The sequence below is a fragment of the Bombyx mori genome, chromosome 15 (genome assembly GCF_030269925.1).
Source record: "Bombyx mori chromosome 15, ASM3026992v2".
Classification (NCBI taxonomy): domain Eukaryota; kingdom Metazoa; phylum Arthropoda; class Insecta; order Lepidoptera; family Bombycidae; genus Bombyx; species Bombyx mori.
This window is the reverse complement of record NC_085121.1, coordinates 11,746,174-11,767,830: the sequence shown is the minus strand read 5'-3', so window position 1 is coordinate 11,767,830 and position 21,657 is coordinate 11,746,174. Positions and strand designations below refer to the sequence as shown.

Here is a 21,657-nt window from a genome sequence, read left to right as displayed (position 1 = left end):
GCTCAGAGAGTTTAGAATCAAGTGATTCAGAGGATATGTCAGAGAAATTTCATATACTTAATTTGTTTTAGGTTTAGTTTTATTATTAATTACAATATAATTAGATAGGTACAATGTAAACTTCTAAAAGTTTAATTGTTTTTATTTATTTATTATTTCATTTATTTATTTTTATTTAGTCATCACTGTCTAATCTCAAGTGCGTTACGGGCAGTAGACAACCCGCCCCTCAACCCTGTTTTTTTAAGGGATTTTCTGACCTGGTAACTAAAACCTTTATTTAGGTCATGTCTTATTCTAATTTATCTTTCTTTTACGAAAAATGATAATAAGGAGTAAAATGAAATGAAATGAAGATGATTAATTTGAGACATTAATCAACTGGAATGAAATTAAATGACATGAGATGAGATGATATGGGATGGGATGAAATATAATCTCAGTAAAATGGTGGTGATTTCCTGAGATATTTTCAGTAGACTTTTTGGAGGATCCCGAGAAGTTACGTCCAACGGCTTTGTTTCGTTTTCCCACATTTGTGCACTTTCACAGATAACCGTTATTACATTTAAACCTGAAGAAACACTAAATTGACAAAATAAAACAAATCACACAACATCACTCCTCGTGTTCCCGCCAAAAAGTCCCTCACCCCTGTCGCCACCCAAGATGCGGGCAACTAGCTCCGCGCGCACTATAGTAAGGCATGGTAGAGAGTTACCCGAGTTAGCGGTGACTGTCCGGTGCAGGAGGTGCTGCATGCGAGGCCCGAGCGCGCCGAGCAGGTGCGGCGGGAGGCCGCGCGCCTCTAGCAGCGCCTGCAGCCGGCCCACCTCGCCCTCCTCGGACGACGACTCCTCGGCCAGCGTCGCCGCGCCGCCCAGCCCCGCCCCGCCCGCGCCCCCACACTCCTCCGCTGACGTCATGCCACCCACTTTATACAAATTACAAAATTATTAAATAAAAATGTATTGAAGGATCTTAGGTCAAAATAATAAAATTATATAACCATCTTCAAGTTGGTGAGAATTATATAAAAATACTAAGCGTACTCGCCCACTTCTCTGGGCACTTGCAATGAAAATGATTATTTATTGTCATTATTATTAGGCAGTCAACACTCATATAAATATTAGCCTATTCATTAAGTACATATATTTTCTACATGGATACCAAGTTTCAAATCAATCGGATACATGGTTCAGTAGTTATAACGGAACATCAGTAAAAACCACTGTAGATTTATATATTAGTATAGATTCCTTTATATAATTAATAATTAAAGCGTCAGAAAAAGAAAGACGATATCAATAAATTTCTCAGCACTGTCCTCATTAAATGCACAGTACATAATACAAAGAGAACCATGGTTTCAAAGGTTCCCAATGAACCACACATATTAATCTTATGTAGTTTAAAAACTAGAATGTTTCCGAAATAGCATCATTGCATTTGTTTCAGCCAAGCATTATCTATCAATCAATTAAACGCAGTACATGAGACATTTATGTATATTTAATTTACAGTTAATTTACAGTACTTTAGAACGGTACAAAAAAACAAGGATAATAAATACCTTTAGGCTTGACGTCACTTGCAGCATTGTCAGGCATCGAGACAGCTGCAGCTTGAGCAGGTGGTGTGGTGGACGTGGATGCTATGGCACCCTAAAACAACCAATGTGAAGTCATCAATGAAACTTTTCCTTAATAGCAAGTATTTATCTAAAAAACATATTATTATGACAAATTTCAGCATGCTCAGTTTCTATGTATACTGAAGTTTTCCTTGATAAACGAATAATATAACATAGAAAAAAAAACAGTGCTGAAGTTCTTAATCTTCTTAAGGTTCTTAAGGTATAATTTACCGTGGTTAGAGGCTGGGCGTGGGAGCGGCTAGTGGCAGCACCAGTACTGGCACAGGAACCCAGACTGGTTTTGCCTGAAACAAAAAATAACATAATAATATTTAAAAAACTTTGCAAATCGTTTTTGTTTATTTATTGCATAGATGGGTGGACGAGCTCACGGCACACCTGGTGTGAAGTGGTTTCCAGAGCCCATAGACATCTACAACGTAAATGCCGCCACCCTCTTTCCAAGGTCTCAGTATAGTTACAACGGCTGCCCCACTCTTCAAACCGAAACGCATTACTGCTTCACGGCAGAAATAGACAGGGCAGTGGTACCTACACGCGCGGATTTACAATAGGTCATACCACCAGTAAAATTATTTGAATGAACACTTGAGAGTAACGACAAAGGGAAATTGTTCCACCGAGAGGGTGATGACTAGTAGATCGAACGTCTAAATATTGTTGACAATAGATTTAATGTTATGGTACGGCGCATACCTCGTTTTTCTTTTCGAGTAGAGGCCGGCTGCGGCTGCGGCATATCGCGAGCCCGCGCCCGCCGCCCCGCCGCGCTGCTGCCGCCCGCGCCCTCGCTGCTCGCTACCTGCGCGCGACACAGAATGGTTAAACAGTGCTGATGGAAGGTTTTTTTCCTACCTAAGCTGATAGCCTTGAGAGGCTATGTCAGCGTAGTCCTAACGTGTAGGTGAACTCTCAGGGCTCAAACCAAGAGCCGTTGCTGACACTGGCCCTAGCAAGAGCAGTGCTTTGCAGAATCTACCACCCGATCAGAAACGCGACCCACTGAAAAGATCCCGCGAGAATCGCAGTGGGCTGTGTCTATGGGAGAACGGTGATAATGATACGTTTGGGCCAGTGTACACATTCAAGCCATTGATAAAATTAGGAATTCTACCGTGGTTGAACACATTATTATTTTTTTAACTTTGTGTAAGTGTAACAGCCCAACTGGTGCTAATTAATACTGGAGCCCATAGCCATCAACAACGCAGATGCTGCCACCAACCGTGAGACCTCAGACATGAGTCTCAGTTTAATAGCACAACGGCTGTCCCGGCCTTCAAACCGAAACGTATTAATGCTTTACAACAAAAATAGGCAGGGTTTTGGTTTCATGAAGGATGTATGCATATTTCAGAAGGAGTTTGACAGAAGCCTTCAGCTACATAATATGTGTATAATTTATTTTATACCAAATACATAGTTTTTGTTTTTTAATGTACATGAAACACTTGTTTTAAAAACCCATATTACACACATGGCTGTACCCATAATTACCGAAGTTATTTTATAAAATATATTTTTTAGCATTAATCAGATTATTTAGCTACCTACTATTTATTTATTTATTTATGTATTTGGGAAACAAACAATACAATACAAACATATGATATTTTAAAAAATTAGCTAAAACAATAACCAAATATGTTTCCACAATCAAAATTACATATAAGTAGAAAGTGAACAGAGAAGAGAAATTTAGAAATTTCAATTACAAAAAAACAAAAGCAACACAATACGCACATATTATTTTATACTATCTATCACTTATCATTGCTTTATATTTAATTCACCCCATTTTTAATCTCTTTTTAATACCACAAAAAACTAATTGAGCATTTATTACAAAAAACAACAATACTGATTAGCGTGGTGTTTTTTGATTTACAAAGTTCACTTTTTGTATTACGAGATATTAATTTAATGCAATTTTTTTTTTTATTAAAGCTGAATCCCGTTGTGACGTTGTATACGCATATCGACGGGACAAAGCTGAAATGTCTTAACTTGCATTTTGGGCTAGATCACTTTTTACCTTATTATATTATATACATATATGCCTCTGGTGTAATGTTGAATTTTTCATGTTACGACAATTCCGCTTTATTTCGTCGATATGCTAAATTGTTTGTAATTTTTATTATGGTACCTGTCTTTTAGAAGTCGTATCCTGTCTCTGGCGCTGATTGCCTGAGGCTCCCCGCGTCAAGCAAGCTCCCAGAGTAGCCCCCGTCGCAGCTGCGATACTCTGCGCACGCAATTCACAACACTAAGTCAAACGGTAACAGCAGCGTGCAATTAAAATAACACCGAACTAAACAATCTACGCAGGATAAAATACACATTAAATAAGTACAGCGCTCTTGGTGACGCGACGCTTACAACACTGACTATCGCTCGTGCCGATAGCGAAATGTCAAATCATCGTCGATCATAACTTTGTGTTTTAAAGGTATTTAAGGATAACAAGTTAATTGTGCGTTATTGTTTGAAGCTAGAATTGTTTTGACTAAATTTCGAGTGTCGTTGGGCTAATCTAATTGCTATTAGTGATCGAAATTCAACCGTAATCACTGACGAATAAAGATTTCAAATAAATGTTACAATTTATCTGTTTTTTTTGTGCATATGGAATGAGCTGTGTGTAAATTGAATTGATGAGATAATAATAACTACTTAACAAATAACATGGAACTGAAGAGAAAGAGATACTGAATGTTTTTGACGTTGCTTATTTATTTATATAGGTTTTTTTTTTATCAGAGCGAGAATCGAAGTTTTATCTCTCAGTATTGAGTGGTTACCGGAGCCAATGGACAATATGAAAATCATTGAAGATGACGTGACATGATGCTGGAGACTCAATTGTATTGGAATAAAGCCGTTATTTTTTCATTATTTTTTCCTACCTAAGTTGGTAGCCTCGAGAGCCTGTGCCAGGGTAACCGAGCGAGTAGTTGAGCCCTCGGGGCTCTATCTAACCTGGGGACGTTGCTAGCACTAGCCCTAGCCCTAGCAAGAACAGTGCTTCGCAGAATCTACCACTGGATCGGAATAGCGACCCACTGAGAAGATCCGGCGAGAACTCGATGGACAAAAGCCGTTATTCCTGCTATATAATCTCACAAAACTCGGTACGCGTTATTGGCTTGGCGTCAGAAACTCTATAAAATGTTATCTTACCCTTCGAGCGTTAGTTTGACGTAGATATGGCAGGTCACGTGGTACAATCAGCAGTTTACTCCCAGCGTTCTGTGCTTTCGATGAACTCGCTTCTGCGATTACAAAATTATGATGATAATAAACGTAACGTTGCGTTGTCATAAAAACGTTAACCAATATTTGGACCGTTTATTTTGAAAGTGGTATAAGTCCATTTTTGAGAAAAATGAGCTATCACGTAATTCATGCTTAATTTAATGTAATTTTTTTATATATAACTAGTCCGTGTTTAATTTCTCAAAAAAATCCCATGTTTTGTACAACTTAAAATCGGTCGGTAAATGAAATTGCATAATCATCGATTATGAAAGTGGTGTAAGTCCAATTGACAGAGATAGGTGGCATAGCCAGACCTCATATGATTTGCCTGTATTTTTAAATCAACAATTATAGTAACCTTTAATTTTCTCGAAACAAAAGAAAATTGACTTACACCACTTTCAAAATAAACTACCCATTTATTTGTTGTTAATTACTGTGACGTTACCTTGGAGGTCTTTGTAGGGCGGAGGCGAGATGACTCTACCTTCGGCAGTACTGTTTTGTTCAGTGGCGGGTTGATTATGAGCAGTGTCGCAGGTCGATGAAACCGCTGCAATAAAAAAATCATGATTGGTATAATAAAATAAAAAAACAAGTTTAATGCTATCGTATTAAATTACAATATTGCTCAATTTTATAATTATCATTCGATTTTAATTATCAAGTTATATATATTAACATTAACTATTCGTTTCTTCGACCCGTATTTAATTTAATGTAAATTTTTATTTATATTAACTTTATATATCTCGTGTTAGATATTGATGATTATGTTAAATTTTATTAGATTGAATTAATAATATATCATCATCTTTATTAGATAGTACAAACAGCGCGCGAACAATATGCTATTCAATCCATATGATAAGAAGTTAAGAACACCTGATAAGGCACATGTGCCAATTCCAGTATCATTTTAATCAGGTCAGTTTTTTTAATTGCTTGGATAAGTGAACGAGCTCACGGTCCACCTAGTGTTAAGCTGTTTCAGGAACTCAGAGACACCATAGCATAAATTACGCCACCCACTTCGATACATGACGCCAAGTCTCAATACAAATTGTTCACCCCATCAAACCTGAACTTTTTAATCGTGGAAGTTGTTCGTGATGTTAAGTTCATATTCCCTTAGAAAATGATGATAATGATGATGATGATGATGACGATTATGATGATGATGATGATGATCAACACTGTCTTATGTAGAGACCTCGACGATTCCCAATAACAATTTGAATTTAAAATAAATGTTTGGAATTATGATTTTAAAAGGTAATTTCATTATTTAACCTCTATTATGTGGTGTTTTGTAATACAAACAACGGTATATATTTAGGGAAATAATTAATTAATTACCTGTGTTGTCACTGACGACCGTTGAGGTAGGCGGCCCGAGGTCACGGTGATGTCTGTTTCGCAATAAATACGTACAAGAAGTTTGCGGTGTAGTATTGTCAAATTTTTCTGGCTCGTTTCTAAAAGTTTTGCTGCTAACAGTATCGCTTGAATCTGATGGCTCTATTTTAACTCTTTTCTTGTAGTCGTCGATCAGGTAACTACTCTTCCTGCCGGACAGAGATCGGTGATGCGATCGTTTTCGTTTCTTGCCTTTCCGATTACTGGTCGTGGGGCTGTACACTGAATAATCAGAATCAAGCAGATCGGTGACTGTTGACGAGCTGAATGGGGAATACGCGAAATCTCTTTCGTCTAGTGGCAGCAAGCCACCTTCAGAGCTGTTTGGTTGTACTGAAGTCGCTGTGGAGCTTTGATTAGTCGGAATTGGCGATAAACAGTTCGGGATTTGCTCACAAGCACTCTCGGTCGTTTTAAGAGCAGTCCGTGAGCGTGTGCAATACGCGACGCACTCTTCCGTGCTGTTACTCGATTTGGTTTTCTTTTTTCTGTCATGCGAGGATGAATGTTTACGTTTCGTATGTGCACTCGAAGACTTGGAATCTCCACTCTTATGATGTAAGGTATCGCAACGTGTTTCGTATACGTCGGTGCCGTATGACCAACGCTCTGTAACTGAATAGTCAGATCGAGGCAGTGAGTTGATGAGCCGTGAGCTTCTTCGCAGTTCAACGTGGGAATCTACGTCAGATCCGCGACCAGAGGACTGTCGGCTTGTAGAGCGTGGCAGAGGCGACGTCAGGTAGCGTCTGTTTCGACGGCCGTGGCTTGCTCGACGAACTCGACGCAACCACCGACCGCCCACCACCCTGCTAGGAGAAGACCTGTGTAATAACATTATATAACGTTACTATACAATGTAAACATGTATATATTCTCATATTTCAGCTGAATACTGCTTAAATTGTATTGCATTGAAATTGAATTGATCACTGATTTAAAACTACATTTTTAAAATTATTTACAAATCGTTTTAAAAATACCCAAAAAGAAAATGTTTTTGTAACATCTACGTATATTAAATAAATCAAATTTTCCTTGTTTGCCTGTAACAAACTAAACGACGAATGTTATAGATGACACGATTGACTATAGATATAAATGGGGTGTAATTAGTGTGTATATATTATATAATACGTAAATAAACAGTAATTTGTTAACTATGTAGTAATAATTATAATAGTAATTATGAACAATTGTAAGATTTGAGTATTTACATACTGCTTCCTAATTCGAAAATAAGTAAGTCTACATGTTAGAAAAGACAAGCACTGAATGAAACACACAGCGAACAATAATACGCACAAGATGATCGTACTTCATAACAAGCGAACAAAGTTTAACACAGATTCTAGATAATGTTTATTGTGATAACGTCAAGAAAACGGTCATCCTTCATTTCATAAGCTTGCCTAGCTTACAAATGTATCCTGTTACAATAACCTGGTAATGTGATAATAACTATTGCACATCGACGTTTGGAGAGACACAATCCGCTAATTTCGTCTTCGTAAAGTGTTATCTCTGTCGTACAGTACCTATGTGACGTTTGCCAGTCGTAGTTCAGGTGTGGTAGTGTGTGATCCTAATAGATACCGAACGGTTAATGTTTCGTGCGGCAGAAATAACGTCAAAATTCACAGATTGTCTCTCTCCAAACGTCGATGTACAACAGTTATCGTCGGGTACTGTACAGGTTATTGAAGATCTCAGATCAAATCTTCATTTGAAAACCGGTATAAAGTAATTAAAAATGAAAAATAGTCCAGGCATTGTTCTTTGTCAAATCAACAGAATTAGTGCTGCAAACTGTAGTCAGATATACAGACAAACTATTCAGGAATAAGCCACCATTATGTATATAGCCTATGAGAGAATAAATTTTAAAACTTAGTTAGACGGTAACTAACTTAATAACAGCGAGCAATGGGACATTCTGGGAGCATGGTTACTTAAAGCTATTCGATCACAGGGAGGAGTGCTTGTTGCAAGTTTATTGAATATTGCGCAGCAAATAGTCCCATAATTAAACCGAAAAAACGGTATTTGCTATTTTTACAAAGCGGGATGTGATTATTGAGAATCTAATTACAAAATTTTTGATGTTAATGCCGCAAAGGATTTCAAAAAAGCCGCGTTGGCGTATCTTAAGGAACTGGTGTAAAGGTTTAGTTACGGCCTTTCGTTAATCATCAAGAAATTGAGCAAGATGATTTCACTCGACTAAATATCTATAATCCGATAAGTATTTTATTACTACAAAAATAATAATTTGGGGTATGTACTTGTTGCAGAAGACAATCAGCAACTGGCAATTTCAATACATATTAATTGTTAAGCAAAACTTGCATTTTATTAATATGCCATAACTACATGCGATCATATTTAGATCTCAGTTGGCTCGAGATTGATGGCCACACACAGAATTGATTACGATAACGAATAACGTGTACAACAACTTAAAAATTGGCTTGTGATAAAATGAAATGGACGCATAAAAGCAATGAGCACCGAATTTCACCAATTACTTGATATACATATTATTAAGTATATACTTTCTTCGTATAAACAATAAGCTTGTTGGGTATTAACAGAAACGATAGGACCTCTTCCACTAAAGTGGCGGATTGGTTAAGGAGAGAACTTCCTATCGTTTTCTTTAATTGCTTAGTCGCCTTGTGTCAAGTAGTTACCAGCGCCCATAGGCATTAACAACGTAAATACTGGCACCCATCCTGACACTTATTTATAAGTCTCAGTTTTATTTAGTACAACGGCTGCCCTACCCTTCAAACCGATTACTGCTTCACAGCAGTAATATGCAGGATTGTGGAGCCTACTCGTGCGGGCTCACAAGATGCCCCACCACCATTATTTACCATTGATGAAAGAAACAATTCATTTACGAGAATAATTTAATAATTCACGTACTGGAAAAAACACTACGGGGCTAGGCTTCCTTCCTAGAGATACATCGATGATTCAGAAACCAAGGCAGTATACGGCTATACACTATACGTGGTATTCTATGCATACATAAACAAGTATAGATATTTATAAACCTTTTGCAGCTACAATATTAATTTCCATACATTATTTATTTATTTATTCAACTTCATGCACAAAGGTACAATGGCGGACTAAATGCCTGAGGTATTCTCTACCAGTCGACCAAGGGTGGTGTAGAGAGTCCTGTGGTAGGTGTATTACTTTTTGCATTACATTACGGATATCCCTAAAGTGAAGATGATGTTAAAACAGAATATATCCCGATAAGTAAACAGTCGCAAACACGCATTAAAAATTAGCGTCGTCAAATAAATTAATATATGCTAAGTTAGATCAATTTATCATTAAAAATGATCTTGAGCTTCTCTACTACTGCTACTGTTTCTCTGTTGCAATATCTTACTTACTACCTAATTCCTATCATAAGTAATGGTGGTGGAGTAACAAGCAGGCTTGTACGCAAGACAAAGTCTGCCGCAAAGCCTAATATGTAAGACAGCTGTCATACCAAAGCAACGTCATTTCTCAAGATTACCCAATCACTTTGTGGTGCCTCTGTACCCTGGTAAGCGTTTAAATACAGGTGGTCGTGAGCTCGTCTACTTATCTTAATCAAAGACATCTAAATGTACTCAGGTATAAACGAAGGTATTCAATGAATACGACTTTAGCCTAGAGTGGATTGAGAACTAAAGTGGATCAAAAAGTATTGAAACAGCTGATGATCAGGTCAGTAAATTTTTGGTGTCAATCCAAAAGATTCAGAAACTATTAAACTCATTACAATTGCAGGAAAACCTTCATTTGAGCGCACACTGCCCATAACAGAGAGTATCAACACAAGGGACAATAATGCGATTACCATGTTTCGTCTCATAAAATGACAGCAGGGAAAGAACAGCAGTTGATGCAATTACTGATGGCTGTTAGAGAAGTTAGAATAGTATTTATGTTTTCGTAACGCCACATTTAGTGTATAGCTATAGGGTGTGCTTAATTTTACAACAACACTAGGGATGTTTTCCTATGTTTACTGTGTACATTATTTAAGACACAACAGCAAATACCATTTAAGAAATTTCTTTGTAAAACTGTAAACTGCTAGGAAATAAGACTTATAAAGGCAGCAATTAGCATTTTAAAGATGGATCTGATGAAGGGTGGTGAGTACATCTAATTGATTGGTCGAGAGGGGCCCGACAAAGACCAGGCTCGCAATAATCACTGGAGATGAACATTCAACACTTAATAAACATAGGCAGCGGCTTGGCTCTGCCCCTGGCATTGCTAAAGTCCATGGGCGACGGTAACCACTCACCGTCAGGTGTATGCTCGTCTGTCGACAAAGGCAATAAAAAAAAAAAGCATTGTGCGGCGCGACCATTCGATTGTGATTATGTAATTTCCTTTCTTTTTGTAACTTTACAATTTGTACTAACTCAATAAGTAATCTTAGTATAACAACTAAAACCTTACCAATCAAAGACCCCTCTAGAGTAGGTAAGAAAAAACAAGTATTTCTCTTGGACACCACAACACTAATATCACTAACATCATGAACAATTACCTCCATCCTTTGTTTGTTATATTATGGTATGGTAGTTAGGAGTCAAACCTATCACAAACTCCACCAGATATAAAAGGTTTCTGACTTTGCTCTGAATAGATTTCTTCTTTAGAATGTATTTGAATAACTGTTTAGTGAAATATTAAAACAGAAAAATTCTCAACATTCCTGTTCAGCTTTTATACTGTTATGCCATATTGTTTATTTTTCTTTAAATATAATGAAATTAACAGCTTAGACCAGCTTAACAGAATAACAGCTTATCAGTAAAATCATTGAATTATAAGAGCAATTGAAGGAATATTGTTATACAAAGGAACATTGCAGCTGACTGAATTTAAACCTCTGAGGAACAGTTAAAATAATCTCATTGATCCCTCTTATTGTTATTCTTATTAGGAACTCATTACCTTATGTTGTCTGTGAAGGATACATCTTCCTACCACTGAGAAGGAAGAGACGGAGAACCAATTTCAAAGTATAGTTTTTAGGGTGAGCTAGGGGTATTCGTTCTCATAGGGGTTTAAGTAGCCATTCAAGTATTAGGATCACGTCCAGACCCCGGAAATACGAAAACAAAGGTATGCTTGAATATTAAAGATAACTTCCACAAATCCAGCTAGATTCCAGCGCCTCCATAAAGACAATATGCTTATGGTAATTGGGGAGACCATAAAATTATCCACAAATCCTTAGAAGGCACCAGCCCTAGAAATGATAAGCCCTCACACAACCTCTACACAGGAACAAGAGCTCTGTTTCTCAGTTTTCAGTTTTAGCTGGTAATTCAAGTACATAACATTTCTAAAGGAAAACTGGCAGAAAAATTACATAATACAATAAACAATAAAGTTTAGATAAGTTTTATAAGCCAATTGTAAGATAAGTTAATTCTTTTCATTTGATTGAAATTTACAAATATGAAAATATCCTATATTGATTGAAGATCATTGTTATACTAAATGTGGAGTAGTTGAAGATTTTATTTAGTGAATAATGAAATACTAGTACATTTATTACTTTTTATTACATTTATTAGTATTTGTTATTGTACATTTATTTTTTATTTCTTTTATTTTATGAATATTCAAATTTATAAAAAATATGGTGTTTTTTTTTATAACACGCTACCATGAATAAATGTAAGTTTTAAGTCCTGAAAGAATTGTACTTTAAAAATCTTACAGATTGTAAGCTGTCACTATTTGACATTGAGTATCAACCTCCATCTTGCATATTTCAATCAAGAAACCCCCATAAATTTTTGTTTGAAGAGTAGCATTACCATTATTAAAATGATATTTATTAAAACTTCACTGATTCACATTTCTTCAGTAGACAGTGGTGTTTATGTTTAAAACAAAGCTGGCGTTTCAGTTGTCTATGAACTCAGTTTATTGTTTCACTTTTATTTTCTTATAAGGGTATTTAATTTACATCAAATCTTATTCTTTAATAGGTAAAACTGACTAGAGAATGCAGACTTGTGTACCTGATTCCACAATTAATAACTACTTAAATAATAGGTGTATGTATCTTTAATATGTTTATAAATTAGTTATCTCAATAGTCGTTTAATTTATTTAATTTTAATGTACTTTAAATTTAAATTTAAGTGGAGTATTTATTATATTAGAGAATATTATGTAAAATAGAAACATCCATTGGCCAATAGAAATGAAAACTTTTAAATGTGTTATGTTAATAATCAGTATTCTATTAATAAGAAATATTTTTTTCTGTTTTTTAGTCATAGACTTACATAGTTTTATATTCATAGACATAATTAAAACCACTTTTATGGTTTATTTTTGTTTTTTTAGTCATTATTTCATTCCCAAGATAACACATTTACATTTTCCTAATCACTGACAACTAACCACTGAGCCATACACTGTAAAAGTAATTTTGAATATAATAATCGACTTTATTATCCTTCTATGAAGCATCAAATTTTCATTCACAGGAAGTTAAAAAATCCATAATGCATTTGAGCAGTGTAGCCCTTGTCAAAACTCAAAGTTATTATTGATTAAGGACAGAACTTGCAATATTTTCAATCACCAGTTGCACTTGAATTATGTTGTCAACCTACTACAACGGAGTGTACTATTTCATAGGACTGTTTGATTATACTATTGCTAACATTGGCTATTACAGGTACAACTTTTATTATTTAACTACTTTAAAAAAATAAAATTGCAAAATAATAAATTTTTGAGGACGAATCATGCACAAACATCTTGCCCAGAAACAAAATTCATTGTACTACGATATCCATAGAGTGAGAAACATACCCGTGTACATTTAAATTTGAGGAGCTTAATAAAGATCTGAATAAAACATCCAGAAAAGGGCAAACAAGCTTGTTATTTGTAAGAGAGTTTGCCCAATGTAGAAATCAATCTGACTACCCACAAATTCTACACAATAGCTGCAACCTTGTAAGACACCTTAGTAGCAGTCTTTAATTTTACCACCACTCATTTCAGCTTAAGATAACATGATTTCACAGATTTTTAGTGATGTTGAAGGAGAATGAATTGAAACTTCAACTATTAAAGCAGTTCATTTTGTGAAGCAATATGTTAACTTTGCAGATAGAAATGCATATTTACCCGCTGGACTCTCTCGTGAGTGCAGAGTGCGACGACGGTGTGATGTGTTGCTCGGCCATAGACGACGCTGAAGAACACACGCGACTGCTTGTGTGGGGCCTGCGCAGGCCGCCCGCGCGCGCTACCTGCCCGGCAGCATGCCAGGGCGGGCGCTGCAACGCTGGCTCTGCATCCACTGGACAACACCACTACACTTTTTATATAGTATACATCACACACCTAGCTCTTTGTCCCACACCAATCGTCACACTTTGTTCACTTATAACGCACGTATATTATGCACTGTTGAGTGTCGAGTAATCTGGAACAAAAGATGTATACAATCAACCATCAAACAATGCTGAGTTATATAAACACTTCAACATTTATTAGCATTGCCCATCACAAAGGTGACTACGATAAATAACTGATTTTGATTATTGATTACGTAGAAAATTAACCTGGCGTGTTTCCTGAACTTGGTGAAATTCACGTTTAGTTGGAATAATTATAATAATGATTGTAATGGATGACACATCAAGGACAATACGCTTTCAGAGTTATTTTTCAATCCATTCCACACAGCTGGTTGGCTGTCACGAATAGTGTTGCCATGAAATTTATAAAAATACTTCCACATCTGCTTTATTGATTTTCATATTATTTGAAGTCAAAATGGAAGAATAAAACAATAGTGTTTCATTTCATGGTAAAGTTGGTATATAAAATTAATAAATATATTTTGAAGAATTAAACAAAGTACTGCCACTTTATTGCGAAGACTATTGCAAAATAACTAATAATAACTTATATCGGAAAAATCGAAAATCAATGGCATAAACTATTCGTATCATACGTCCTTTTTGAATGTCTGGCGGCGTCATAAATTAAAAACGAAACAAATATCGAGATTATTTATGTGATTTCTAAAACTTTATTTTGAGCTGCCTAGCTCCTCTCTGGGTTAACTTCGCTCACGATTCGTTTCCCACCGCCATTTTAAGCACTGCACTCAACTATTAAACATAGCTTAAAAGGCATTTATAAACTAAAACAGAGGGCGCTAGCAACGTTAAAAGCACAAACTCGTACCCTACAATTTATTTTTCATAAATTATATTCTGAGTATGTACCTTTTCATTTAAACCTTAATCTATATATATTATTTAGGTATAAATTCAGAGAGACTTTAGTTCGTTCTGTTTATATTTTTTACATGTATATTCCATTGGGAGTGCTCTGAGGGATTTGATCCCTCCATGTTCTTTTCAGAGCAGTGTTCAGTCATTCCACCTGTATCCGCTGCGTTCATGGACAGTGCATTTCCAGATATCTTTTTTTCTACGTACTATCCGACTTTGAAATGAACTCCCTTCTACGGTGTTTTTTGGAGCGATATGTCATGTCCTTTTTCAAAGGAGGCTTGTGAAAAGTAGTTAGCAGTAGACAGTGATTTAGCTGTGCCTCTGATATTATTGGCGTCTATGAGGCAGAGTAACCACTCCTCATCAGGTCGCATGCTAGTCTGCCTGCAAAGGCAATAAAAAATATATTTATGGGATGGTTTTTTTAAGTATTTAAACTATTTTTTAACGTTTTTATTGTTCATAACTTTGAATTTTGGTAATAGCCCGAAAATACCTCTTCCGTTATGTAAGAATTACCACTGTGGTTAAGTCTAAATGTAACAATTATTTTTTTATAGTTTAATAGAGTAACAATTTTTTTTTTCCTATATTACATAATTTTTGCGTACGGTGACAGCCCTCGCGCACCATTGATCGATCGGATGGCAGTGACGCCCCAATGTTGAGACACGGTAGAGTAGTTGAGTCAAGTTACTGTGTTCAATCAATTTACTGTAACTGTACCCGTCACAAATTTTCGATTCGTTTCTTTAACAGCACAAGTAATTCCTAACTTGGGTCAACGAACATTCTCATCTTGACCGGGCAGAATACAGTATATTAAATTTGAATTCGATAAAAACATAGAGAGCTCTTGGCCTATCGATATCAAGAGTGCTTGTAACGTTAATCATTCTAAAATAAGTCTTCATTGAAACATCACAAATTGCAAGCCTTATTACGATCTCTTCTAGACATCCGTATACGACTTTAGCAATTAGTAACTATTAGTAGTTTGAAATGAGTAAAGGGTTTTAATGGTTTATTAAAAAAAAATGGAGAGCGCCTAATACTACCCGATCGAGCGTTAGAGCCGAAAAAATTTAACAGTAAAAGAATTGCCGAAAGGTATCGCTTCGTGCAAAGGAATCTTTAACAGTACATTCTTTGAAGTGAATGTTGGAAGTGTTCAGAAATTTAAACCGCTGCAGGTAGCGAGAGTACGATGAATGGAACTGAATACTGGAATTTGGAGCCTTCGTAAGGGACCAGCGGGGTGAACAATTGGCGCCTCTTGTGAGCTCCGTGTAATAGATAGCCGTTAATTGTCATGCTAAGATTCGAAACTCAGCGTGTACCAACCACTACGTCATTTCCCGACCGCGCGCAGTGCAAGTCTCTTGGGCTACCAACGACCAAGTAGGGAACAACATTAATTTTTGAAAAACTAAGTAATGAGAATAACACGCCGAGTTTACGAATACATACGGCTATTATTCTGATAATGCATTTACATATTAAAATATCCGATAGACGTACAAAAAATCCGCATAAAGTTTGTTGATGTTTCATTTAAATTCATATGAAACGACCTTTATAAAATACCTACTTTTAAGATCTCTACTATTGTCGCAAAAACTGATCATTCGTGTAGGACATACAGGGTTACTCATTTTAGTCATAGTGCCATACCGGAGATTATAAGTTAGAAAAATATTAATGATACCATATATAATATAAATTATAAACAAACATACATATAAATAAAGAAATAGGTACAAATTGGTATAGGGTATAAATAATTATTAAAAAATTATACACAACAAATACAATGTATCAACTGATTAATGTGACAACAAAACGAGGAGACCGGGCAAAAGCCTGTTTAATATTAACTTCAGTTAATGCAAAAGTATATAAAACCGGTTGACTGCTGGCCGCTGTAAATGGACAGACGAGTTCACGGCCCACCGGGTGTTGTGCGGTCACCGCAGCACACAACAACGTCAATGCCACCACCCACCTAGGTAGATGAGGTTGAAGTCTCAATTTTGGCTCTCAAATAAGTATGAATGTTATGCTGCAGATATATGCAGGACGAAACAAATCAAGTCAGCGTCGGAACGGTACTTCAATAAAGCTCTGCGTCATGATAATCGCCTTATCGTTGCCGCCGATGACTACTCCCAGAATACTGATCACGCAGAAGCCAGCCGTCGCCGCCCTAGACACGTCCTTATGGATCCATCAGATCCAATAACCTTTGCATTAGACGCCTTTAGCTCTAATAATAGGAGCAGGCTAAGGGACCCTGGTAACCGTACTCGTCGTACTCGGTAAAGAGTTCGACGTGCAACCTAGCCTAAACATCGGCCCGCTATTTCTCGCCGGATCTTCTCAGCGGGTCACGATTCCGATCCGGTAGTAGATTTATACGTGAAGCAGCTACTCTTGAGTTCTTAGATTTCCTTTGGAGGCGCTCGACAGCCTACCCCCTGGCTGAGCCTTTGCTCGCCCACCTATCTTGGTGAAATTGGAAAGGCCTCCGTCTGGGCCACCAGTAATTCCTCGTGGACAAATATATTATATACGATACGGTTGTCTATACCCTTATTCATGTAGGTAGGAAGGTTTTTTTTGCTTATATAGATTTTAATTTTAAGCACGAAAAAGGAAAATAAACTGGTGAATGACCGGCCCGCAAGAGGTAAGAAGTAAGACGCGATCGTCGCGTCCTGTACCTACATCTGACCTGATTTGCTTCTAAGGACAAACCAATTGACTAATAAAATCGATAAATAGATTTAGACGGTAGAGAATTTGTCACGGTAGGAGGTAAAGCGGTAGAATTATTCAAGATTCAAATCTTAAAGGTTTATTAAACATGACCAAGACACTAATAAGATACGTTTTTAACGATGCAAATGAACAATCTTTTTTGATCAATTCATCCGTTGTCATTACTTGTTTGTACTCTCACCCGATTCGGTGATAGGGTATTACGTGATGATTAAGGGATACGTGATTTTTTTTATTGCTCTTGTAGGCAGACGAGCATACGGCCTACCAGATGGTAAGTGGTTACCGTCGTATTATAATAATGAGTGTAATAAATACCCTTCTAAGTGGAATATACAATCTCTTCGCGGCTATGGGTAGGATGGCGTTACTTAGGCGTGCGAACTCATATATCCCACTCACTACCAGTATTAACGATACAATCATTATATATCACCAGAGGTTCAGGCCTGTTTCCATCGAAGCCGTAACTTTACAATGACAGCAGGAGGGCAACATCCAAGCGAGTTCCAACCTGTTTTAACCTTTAAGCCTGTCTAGTCACCATTCAATCGAGTTACAGGTCCGTTGCATTTTAAAAATAAACAAATCGCCAACGCAGTTTGCTCTGAGTATTGTTACCATGCGGAATTTTATAATACAAATGTATAATAAAATTTTCGCAAATGCCGTGTTCAGAAGCATGGTATTTTCGTTTTGTACTTTAAACAGACAAAGAACGAAATGAGAACAATAAATATATTAAAAGTTGAACACAGATATCGTGGTATGCACTCTAGTTGCCGTGGTTACTAACCACTTGAACAACGAGGCAATTACTAATAATAAGTAAAATAAATTATATTTAATAATAAAAACAAAACTAACCACTATCTGAAGTAACAAAGACCGGCAGTTTCTACGTAAAAACCTCTTACGGTTTTAAAGTGCAAGCGTGCTCACTTTTAAGATCACGAGACGACCGTCACCCACCAGTGGTATAACAGCTTGCCGGCTAGGTTCTTTTGAGCTCAAATATACGATAATTGTTTTAGAACTACAAATATAATTTACTTCAAATTAAAACGAGTTTAGTCCTGTATCGAAATTACGTTGTTCATTTGTTTTGTGGTCGTTTGATTTTATTCCGCCATTGTTCTGTTCATGACTGGCTTTTTTTTATCGCCTCGCTATTTTGTAATGCGAGTTATGAGAAGCACCGTCGCTATTTCAAGAATCAATAATGCGCGATAGAGCGATCCACTACGATACCTTCCTGGTTATATTTCTTTTATCTGGTTGTTTATATTTCTTTTGTATTACAGAAATTTTACTTGTTTTAACCTTATAAATCCTACTTTAACAACGATAGGAGAAGCGGAGTCAACATCAGAGAGACTTCAGAATTACTAGTAACTTTCCATCCAATTACTTAATTAATTTCGTAATTGTTTTGTAGCTTAAACAAAACAATCTTAATTAATTTCTGTAAATTATGGAAAATTTTGAATGTGAGTCTAAGTTTTTGTCATCGAAGTTTATTTTTTCTCTTATCTTCTATCCCTAATGTTCTCCCTATCTACTGTGTACGTTGCCCTTTCCGTTTTTACAACGGTTTAATGTTACACTCGCCAGAAGAGTTCCATTCTCCATTGTACGTGTATTTTATGTGCAACGTGTAAAGTATAGTTATCTTCGATGGGGTATTGTCAGTCAGTCCGGCCAGTTTGTCTTTTTATTATCGATACAAATTTATCTTCTTTTAATCGTAAAGTCACTAGTTGGTCCTTGATAAGCTAACTTGGAACAAAAACGAGCTTTCACTGCAGTAGTTCAATTTATCGTCGATTTTTTCAAACAAACTCCGTTGCGGTTCTTAGGTCGCCTCGCCCGGAAGTTAAATACTTTTTACCAGACTGAAGGTACGAAACAAACTTCACGATAGATTTGTAACTGTATAAGAATAACGTAGAGAGTTGAAGTAATTTTGCAACTAGTACGCGATGAATTTGTTCAGAATCCGGAGAAGCTACCACTTGTGCACTTTGATATAGAGAAAATCGGATTCGAAGCTACTAGGCTGCACAAAAAGTATCAGGAATGGAATATTTCCACTGTTCCTGTCATATTAAAATCTTTTTAATTGAAAACTCCTTGGTTTTAAAAATCGAATACCATTTATTTATTTAAAAAAAGATTCTCGATCTTGTCACGAGGTTTTGTCAAACTTGTTTAGTCGTTGAGAAAATGGAATTGACTCGAGAAAATTCAAGAGCGATGATTTATTATGACTTTCGAAGTTGTTTAACACAAAAACAGTGTGTTGACCGGATGATTTCTGCATTTCGTGATGAAGCCCCATCCAAAACCACAATTTATCGCTGGTTTGCTGAGTTTCAACGTGGACGTGTCAAGCTCAGTGATGATCCCCGTCAAGGTCGTCCAAAAACTGCAGTCACCCAAGAAAACGTTGATGCTGTGCGTAAGCTGATTGAGGAAGATCGACATGTGACATACCGCGAAATTCAGGCAACTTTAGACATTGGCATGAGTCAAATACAAATAATCTTGCATGAACAATTAGGTGTAAAAAAGTTGTTTTCCCGATGGATACCGCATTCGCTCTGTGAAGAGCAAAAAGCGGCTCGCGTTACTTGGTGCGTCAGAACTCTCGGAAGATTCCACGCAGGATCCTCAAATGCTGTATACAACATTGTATCAGGTGACGAATCCTGGATATACGCGTACGAACCCGAAACAAAAAACCAGTCACGAGTTTGGGTGTTCGAAAATGAGTTAAAGCCAACAAAAATTGTTCGTTCACAGTGTTGCAAAAAAAATTGTGGCCACGTTTGTCTCCAAAACCGACCATGTTACGACTATTCCTCTTGAGGGACAAAGAACGGTTAATGCAGAATGGTATGCTAGCATTTGTTTGCCACAGGTCGTTTCTGAACTCCGTAAAGAGAACTGCAACCGCCGCATCATCCTCCATCACGACAATGCGAGTTCTCACACCGCGCACAGGACAAAGGAGTTTTTAGAGCAAGAAAACATAGAATTATTAGACCATTAGCCGTACAGCCCCGACCTAAGCCCTAATGATTTCTATACTTTCCCTAAAATAAAGAATAAATTGCGTGGACAGAGATTTTCATCACCTGAAGAAGCTGTGGACGCCTACAAAGCGGCCATTTTGGAGACCCCAATTTCCGAATGGAATGGTTGCTTCAATGATTGGTTCCATCGTATGGAATAATGTGTCAAATTTCGCGGAGAATACTTCGAAAAGCAATAAATACATTTTTAAATAGTAATGTTGTGTCACTTCGTTAATTCCCGAAATTTTCAGTGCCGCCCTCGTAACCTGTTTCTAGATATAGAACTGCCAGCAGTTAAATAACATAATAATATAATGTTCTGTTTAATCCTTGCCAGTAAGGAGCTGTCGTGTTTCTACTGTTTTGTTAAGAAGTAACACAAGGTTCGCATGTACGCATTTACTTGTAACAGTTTGAGTACATAACAATTTAAGGGCCTAAAATTACGTACGTTTCGCGTTTCTCAACTATTGTTCACATATTACGAATACTTGAATAGCTTGAAGAGGGGCATTCGCTTCAAGGTCGAGGTTCGACAACCCGAATTTGCAACAACGTCAACGTAAGAAATCAGTTTACAAGCATAAACATTGCCTTGGCGAAGCGTGAAGTATAATTCTGTTTCTATAACGGTACAAGCGCGGTTATTTCGAAGTGTTCCTTTTTTTCAAAAACATTCAGTTTTTGTTAAGTTGGAATCTGTTTATGAAATTGTACGTCGATCAATATGTACTCTGTTTTCATGTTAATACATAATGAGCAATAAAATTGCGAATCATTATCAGATATAGAAAAAAAAAAAACGAAAAGTTAATTAAATACTGCACTGAAGACTGTACAATATAAAGAGATATAGGCAACGATAACCTACTTCTGTACATACAAATAAATATATACCATGTTGGGAGTTAATCAAAATCAATCTGCAAGCGGGGTGCAGTCGCCATCCAAACGGGAGTCAACGACCGTCCCAGTATATCCACCCTCGCGCTCTAAATGCACGTGATTTCGCGGGGCCCTACGAGTTCAATGACATTAAACAAGCACCCTTTGATCGGCTGAGTTCCCTAATAAACAAGACGAGAAACTGACATTTCATGCTGAAATTTAATAATACTGATAAAATGAATTTCTCAAA

At 36.7% G+C, this 21,657-nt stretch overlaps 1 protein-coding gene across 6 annotated transcripts in view; it reads right to left on the bottom strand.

The window, feature by feature from the left end:
- Nucleotides 1-21,657, bottom strand: part of LOC101736311 (E3 ubiquitin-protein ligase TRIP12) — a 47,551-nt gene that overhangs the window by 18,546 nt on the left and 7,348 nt on the right. For 3 of the 6 annotated variants that reach the window (XM_012689053.4, XM_012689056.4, XM_012689057.4), the window contains exons 2-10: nt 13,535-13,835; nt 6,281-7,164; nt 5,370-5,474; nt 4,844-4,935; nt 3,810-3,908; nt 2,357-2,462; nt 1,871-1,944; nt 1,577-1,667; nt 722-934 (exon numbers count right to left, since the gene is read on the bottom strand). In XM_012689053.4, the coding sequence (XP_012544507.1) occupies nt 722-934; nt 1,577-1,667; nt 1,871-1,944; nt 2,357-2,462; nt 3,810-3,908; nt 4,844-4,935; nt 5,370-5,474; nt 6,281-7,164; nt 13,535-13,593 (1,723 nt within the window). In that variant the 5' untranslated portion in view covers nt 13,594-13,835. Of the gene's footprint in view, nt 1-721; nt 935-1,576; nt 1,668-1,870; nt 1,945-2,356; nt 2,463-3,809; nt 3,909-4,843; nt 4,936-5,369; nt 5,475-6,280; nt 7,165-13,534; nt 13,836-13,974; nt 14,130-21,657 lie in introns of those variants that run through there. The other 3 variants (XM_012689054.4, XM_062672661.1, XM_062672660.1) reach the window with 3 other exon arrangements.